The 7846-nt window shown below is 34.1% G+C and overlaps 1 protein-coding gene across 1 annotated transcript; it reads left to right on the top strand.

Annotated features, from left to right (window-relative positions):
* Window positions 1-2699: 2699 nt before the first annotated feature.
* Window positions 2700-5817, top strand: LOC110670038 (probable terpene synthase 3). Its single transcript, XM_021831967.2, has 7 exons — window positions 2700-2846; window positions 2976-3249; window positions 3334-3715; window positions 4099-4317; window positions 4456-4594; window positions 4782-5030; window positions 5494-5817. The coding sequence occupies exons 1-7, from the start codon at window positions 2700-2702 to the stop codon at window positions 5788-5790; spliced, it is 1707 nt and encodes a 568-aa protein (XP_021687659.2). The 3' UTR covers window positions 5791-5817.
* The last annotated feature ends 2029 nt before the right edge of the window (window positions 5818-7846 follow it).

Here is a 7846-nt window from a genome sequence, read left to right on the forward strand (position 1 = left end):
CATTATTGTCTTGAATTTAACTATGGTTTTAAGTATCCACTATTTATTTAACTTATGAATTGTGATTTAAAGTTGTATTTGGTTAATGTTGTGCACCACTGAGACATTATCTCAAATGATAGCTTTTATTCTTGTCAGTGAACAGATAGACAGGGCAGCAGACTAGGCTGCTAGTATATCCAGCGAGAGATTTTCGGGTATAATGAGTATACCACATTTTGCATTTTGTACTGTAATGTATGACCACTTTATGTACATATTTTGTTCTTGGTTTTGAGCAGTTGTAAATTCAAATTGTACATTGAAGTTGTAAAGTAAATTATGAGACATTTTGGCTTGTAAAATTTGTACTGTATTTCTTTATCTCAGTCTTTAAAAAATTACTGTGGATTTGAATTGAGAAATATGTTGTGTTGAGAAAAATGTTGGAGTTGAGATTTGAAAATATATATTGAAGTGCTTTTTACAGGTTTTCTGAAGAACGGTTTTATCCAAAATACAGATGGCACTCTGCCAAAATTTTTACAGAAATTCCAAATAATTCAAATGTGTTAGTTCTATCACTTCAGTTCAAAAAGGTTTTTAACACCTGTAAATAGTGCTCACCACTGTAAAAGAAGTAAGAAAAGTTTTTTAAAATCCCTTGTAGTGTATTTAATGGGTTATCAGTAGACGGAGTTGGTAATTCATTAGGTATACTACGGGATCATGTTATGCCTTACAGAGGGGTAGGGTGTGACATCTTACATGAAATATTTTTTATGTAAAAATCCATATGAATGATGCATTACACATGTATGAATGAATGATGCAATTAATGATTGTTAGTTTACTTACTAAGCTTGTGTAAGCTTACCCCATTTTCCTAAATGCAAGGTTGCAAGACTAGAAGAGTTCTTCGAAAAAAGAGCTTAGGGGTAGTCTTAGCCTTTCTTTATGTATGATGTATGGGTAGATGAACATGCAACTTATGAATGGATAGTACTGTGCTGGTGATTTAAGGAAAAAAATGTAATAATTATTTAAAGTATAATGATGTTTATGTTGTGTTAACCCTTTTGAGGGTATGCATGTCGAACCATTACAATTGGATCTTATGTATGTTAATGTTCAAATTATGAATCATTATTATGTTATAAATATTTATATATGGATGAAAAGACTAAGGTATAATAGTTTGATGTATGTTAAGATGGTGAGATGTAGAAATGTATGTATGTTCCACACGTTTTAGGCTTGCTATAAGTTTCGATAGCCTTAAGCTGACCCGATCCCTAGCGCTGGTAATGGCCCCTAGCTTGGGTCGTTACACTCGGCCATTAGGTTTCTCTTCCTCCATGCCTTATAAAGCCATTTGACATCAATCTCCTACACTAACTCACTCCACCATCATCGGCCAGTTCGCTTATTCCTCCCATACTGCATCAAAGCATACAACCTCTCTCAACCATCCTTCAGCACCTCGACAAGCCATCACCTCTGTGATGCTCACTTCTACTCTACCCAACTCTACCCTTATGAAAGCTCAACCTCACTCCCCATCAACATCCCCTCTCAACAACCCAATCAGACCCATCTTGACAGTCCCAAAACATATCCTATTAATTCATCAATTAGGGTTTATTTTATTGTAAATTGGGTTTAATTAGTTTAATTTGGGAGATTAGAAGTACTAACCTGGAACCTTAGTTAGCATTTAATGGGGCAACTAACGGTGGGTTTCAATTGTAATGAATTCAAAGTTTAGGGTATATTTGTCAAAAAAAATAGTTTATGGTACAATTATGAAAGAAAGTAAAGTTTGAGATTTTTTTGGACAATTATACTGTTAGAATTAGCGATGAAATAGACGACAAGTTACAATAAAAAGGTTCAAAGTTTAGATTCTTTTTATTAAAAAAATAAAATTTAGAGTAAAATTATTAAAAATTTAAAAGTTTAAAATTTTTTGGACATTATTCTTATTGTAGATAAATTCAAATGAAATCAACTCATGAAAAAAATAATAAATTAATATATATATATCTGTGTGTGTTTCAAAAAAAATAAGTCTCTATTAATGAAAATTGCCTATTAATATTATTGTTGATATGATGATACTAAATGGTTAAAAGTATACCACTAAACTCTCAATCCCTCTACTAAAAAAATAAAAATATGGTCAAACAAGCACTAGATAATAGCTAATAAGTAAATAGGTAAATTTAGATGAGTAACATTAAAAACGTTTTCAAATTATAAAATTTTAATTTAAATCCCATCTAAGCAAATAAAGAAAAAAATGATCGGTCTTGAAAAAAAAAAAAAAGTGTTCGGTAGGTATATGTACTTGTTTCCTTTTTTAATCTCGTGCGACATGATATACATAAAAATAATTAATTTATCCATCTTTAATTAATTAATCTACTACCATTACAAATGCGGTTGGTTGTTGAGAGATGTGAATGACAGATAATAACTTTGCAATTTGAGTAATGAATAAAATATATACATGAATAATGTTAGGGGTTAAAAAAATAAAAGGCCACGTTTATCATGCATTTGTTAATGGTGAGGCACAACGCCTGCCATACAAATATAAATACCTGCCACGAACTTTGGCTTGCACCAGCCTTAAAAGCACTGAAAAGAGCAATTAAACTTGAAATTTTCTACTAAATCTCTTGTTCTCTCAATTTCCAGGAGAATTGAAAATAAAAATGTCTCTTCAAGTGCTAGCTCTTCCTCGAAAAATGAATGCAACTTCTGACATTAATCGTCGCTTGGCTGATTTTCATCCCACTATTTGGGGTGATCATTTACTTTTGAGTCCAACCCAGAGGTATGAGTTATACATTCTTGCATTTGTTTTCATTAGATTCAATTAAATTCAAAATTGAAATCTCAACAAACAATATCACTGCATTAAAAGCTAAGCATTTAATTTAGCTTTTGAATTATATTTACTTACTGCACTCGCATTCAATTATTTGCAGATGATTTCTTCCTCGAAGGAAGAAGTCGAATTATTGAAAGAAGAAATAAGAGGGATGCTTGTAACATGCACTAATAAACGTCAACAAATTGAATTGGTAGACTCCATTCAACGATTAGGCATTGCATACCATTTTGAAAGAGAAATTGAACAAACATTAGCACAAATTTTTATTAGTACCCAGAAAGACTCTACCTCTGACGATATTGGTGATCTTTATACTATTGCTCTTCAATTTCGATTACTTAGACAACAAGGCTACAATGTCTCCTGTGGTATGTTTCCCTCATATTTCTATCTATATGTCTCCATTAAATAACTTCATTAAGCTTTTCCTATGCTGGTTTTTGGTGAAACAGACACATTTAACAAGTTCAAGGATGAAAAAGGCAACTTCAAGGAGGATGATCTAGTTGCTGATGCACGAGGCATGCTAGGTTTGTATGAAGCTTCATATCACCGTGTGCATGGAGAGGATATCTTGGATGAAGCTCTTGCATTCACAACAACTCAACTGAAATCAATTATTGCAACCCAATTAATTAGCCCACCTCTTGCAGCCGAAATTAGTCATGCATTAAAGCGGCCTATTCGCAAAGGCGTGGTAAGAAAAGGGGCATGGCATTACATTTCTACGTACAAGCAGAAGGAGGGGGAAATTGAGGCTTTACTAAAGCTGGCGCAGTTGGATTTCAATCTAGTGCAAAAGATGCACCAAGAAGAGCTAAGCAGTATCACAAAGTAAGCTATCTCCCATTACCAGAAATAGATTTTTCAATTTTAGAGGTGGCAATCTGAGAGAGGTTATTGGGGTTCAAGTTATTTCGGATTGCCTATCACATTTTTATTAAAAAAAAATTTTGTGTTAAATTTGAATTGTGGGTTGTTTCAAGTTAAAGTGTGGACAAATTTTATTCATTTATAAATTTTATTCATTTATTTTTTTTATTCAAATTTGGGTTGATTTGAATAGTATCATATGAAAAGTCGATTTGACTCTCAAATGTCATTTTAGATTTGAGTGATAGATTAAACCTCGAATTAGGCGGATTGAGATTGATTCAAGAATTGCCACCTCTAATTTTCAAGGCAGGGGATGTGTTGATGCATATTCTGTATTTTAGGTGGTGGAAAGATTTGGATTTGCCTACAAAGCTACCTTATGCTCGAGATAGATTGGTTGAGGGCTACTATTGGCCATTAGCAGCTTTCTTTGAGCCCCATTATGCTCTAGGCAGAAGTATGCTAACCAAAGCTATAGCCATGTTGTCTGTAATTGATGATACATATGATGCTTATGGTACTCTTGAAGAACTTGAGCTCTTCACCAAAGTCATTGAGAGGTTAGCCCTTCATCAATACTGATTAAAGGCAATAAAATTTGTTGTTAAGCTAGATTTTACATGTTTCTGAACTCAATTTTCAAAATTGACAACAAAAATTTTTCACTAACTGCATAATTTTTGTTCTACTATTTGCAGCTTTGATATTAGCATGAAGGACGAACTACCAGAATATATGAAAGAAATTTATCAGGCACTCTTAGGTGTCTATAGTGAATATGAGCAAGAAATGGCCAAGGAAGGAAGATCAGACTGCATATTCCATGTGAAAGAAGCAGTAAGTTTACTTTGCTTATACCTGTAAATGCAGTAGGCAAATTCTGATTGAAAAGAACAATTTTAACTTAGCATAATTTAGATACAAATATTTAATCTATCGATGCAAATATTTAATCCATCGATTGTTAAGTCCATTCTCTCATAAAGCCGAGCTTATTATAGATGCACCCCTTTAACTTTCGCAGATGAAGAAACTAGTTAGAGCTTACCTCGTGGAAGCAAGATGGTTTAACGAAAATTGTGCTCCAACAATAGAAGAATATATGAGTAATGGTTTCATCACCTCTGTTTATCCTCTGCTCATACCCGTATCCTTCCTTGGAATGGGAGAATTGGCTTCGAAGGAGGCTTTCGATTGGCTATGCACTGAACCTAAGATTGTCAAAGCTGTGTCGGCTATTTGTAGGCTCATGGGTGACATTGTCTCCCACAAGGTAATTGATAGGATAATTACATTTTTACCTCTGCATTTTGTTATAATTAACATTTGGATCCTTATATAATGTCTTTAAGTTTTATTCAGTCACAATTTTATCTCTTTGTTCATTCTTCTCAACTTTTACAGTTAATAATGAAACGTATTCGTTCCTAAATTTTACCATTAGGAATACTTTTATCCATGGGTCTTTATTATTATTAACACTTCTATTGCTCATTAATAATCTTTTAATCCCTTAATTAATGGTTAAATTGATAAAAATGGACAGAGGGATTAAAAAGTGTATGAAGAAACCAAAACATAGGACATTTTCATCTATTCAAGTGTTAATTATTACATAACACAGCCACCTAAAAAAAAGTATTTACTCTAATTACTATTCTGAAACTAAACTCCCCTGGAGAAATGCAAATCATGCACATAATTAATAACTATTTGTGAACTAGTGAAATGTGCAGTTTGAGCAAAGCAGGGGACATGTTGCCTCAGCCGTAGAATGCTACATAAAGCAGTATGGTGTGTCAGAGCAGGAGGCATGTTATGAATTAAATAAACAAGTGGAAAATGCCTGGAAGGATATAAATGAGGAGATCCTGAAGCCAAACAATGCAGCTCCAATGCCTCTACTCACCATTATTCTTAACTTTGCTAGAATCATAGATGATGTGTACAAAGATGAGAATGGATATACACACTCCAACAATGCAATGAAACAAAATCTGGAAACCTTGCTACTCAATCCCTTGGCCATTTGAGCTTGGAAATTCTCCAACAACTGATTCTGTTGCCCTCGCATACAAATAATTTGAATACATCTTTTTTCTTTAGAATTGTGGAAGGGGATTTTATGGTTGGTAAGATTTGAACTCAAGCAATCATTCTTGAAGTGTTCTTACCGTCCCATCATAGGTTAAGGCCCTAGTTAATTTGGATACGCATATCAAGTGGAGAAATTAGTTCATATCTATATTTGTATCAAATAACCCCAGAAAATACAAGTTAAAGAATTTAATTTAAGGTTAAATATTAAATTTTATATGCCATCTCTAATATCCCTAATCATATTCATTGTATTTTCATAATTTTCTATCACATCATTAATTTAATAATTTTAATTTAAATGATTTTAAATTAATTAAATAATAATTTAATAATTTTTCTTTCTCTAGAACAGAAACCCTAATCTAGAACAGAAAACCTTAGATTAGTGTTCTAGAGAAAGAATAGGAGATGAGAAAATAGAGGAATAGAGATGAGAAAATTAGAGAGAATGCTAATAGAATAGAAGAATAGTATTCTGTTTTGATCAAAAAACTGTCTCTCTACACATCAATACTTCTATTTATAGAGTAGTATTCAGCTAACAATTACTGTTGACTATTCATAACTGTTTCTGTTATTTCCCTCCACTCTCTACTATCTATAATAGACTCTGTAACAAACTTCTCACTACTAACTGTCTTTCCCTCCACTTCCCTTCTTAGGCTCAGCTATCTTATTCTTCCCTTTTCTTCTCCTGTATGTGACAATACGTCCCCATGAGAGCCTTCTTGTCCCCAAGAAGGATAAAATTGTGAAACTGAGCTTGAATGAAGGCTTTGTCTTCCCATGTAGCTTCATCGTCAGGCAAATTAAGCCACTTAATGAGGCCTTGAATCACAGGAACAGTGTTTTGAAAGATGGTTCTTGTCTTCAGTACTGCTTCTGGTGCCACTGCAATAGTATTGTCTGCCTGCAATTCTGGTAATTCCAGAATTGGAGTAAAATTATCTCCCAGCTTCTTCTTAAGTAATGAGACATGAAAAACAGGATGAATCCTTGAACTTTGTGGTAGCTGTAATCTATATGCTACTGAACCCACTCTAGACATGATTTGGAAGGGCCCATAATACTTGGCAACCAGTTTAAGGGATTTTCTGATGGCTATGGAGGACTGCCTGTATGGTTGAAGCTTCAAATAAACCCAGTCACCTACTGTAAACTCCCTTTCTGTCCTCTTTTTATCAGCCTGCTGCTTAATTCTGTGTTGAGCTTGAGCCAAATTCTCCTTCAACAATCCCAACACATGATTCTACTCCTGGAAAAAATCACTCACAGTTGCTCCTAGTGATAAGTTGGCAGGAATGGGAGGAATTCCTGGTGGAGCATAACAATATAGTGCTTCAAATGGGCTCATCTTAATGGAATTGTGATGAGTGGTATTGTACCACCATTCAGCTAAAGGCAACCATTTAAACCAAGCACTAGGTTGATGATGAGTCATACACCTCAAATATCCTTCAAGGCACTGATTTAGCCTTTCTGTTTGGCCATCACTTTGAGGGTGATAGGCAGAAGAATAATTCAGAGAAGTGCCCAGCAACTTAAAAAACTCTTTCCACAAATTACTTGTAAAAAGTTTATCCCTATCAGAAACAATTGTTAATGGAGCCCCATGCAACTTGAAAATATTATCTAAGAATATTTTAGCACCCACAGATGCAGAAAATGGATGACTCAAGGCTAGGAAATGTCCATACTTAGTAAGCCTACAAACTACCACCAATATGATATCCTTTCCTCTAGATCTTGGCAATTGCTCAATAAAATCCATTGAAATATGTTGCCATGCTTGCGAAGGAATAGGTAGAAGCTGTAATAGGCCAGGGTAAACACAATTCTCCCCTTTACATCTAGCACACATTACACTTTTTGATCCAATCCACTACTGTAGGCAGTAACCCAGGCCAAGAAAAATGCCTTTTAATCCTCATATAGGTAGCTTGAACTCCTCAATGACCCCCTATTGGAGAGGCATGGTACTGCTGCAAC

Source organism: Hevea brasiliensis, unplaced genomic scaffold (genome assembly GCF_030052815.1).
Source record: "Hevea brasiliensis isolate MT/VB/25A 57/8 unplaced genomic scaffold, ASM3005281v1 Scaf146, whole genome shotgun sequence".
In the NCBI taxonomy this organism is placed as follows: domain Eukaryota; kingdom Viridiplantae; phylum Streptophyta; class Magnoliopsida; order Malpighiales; family Euphorbiaceae; genus Hevea; species Hevea brasiliensis.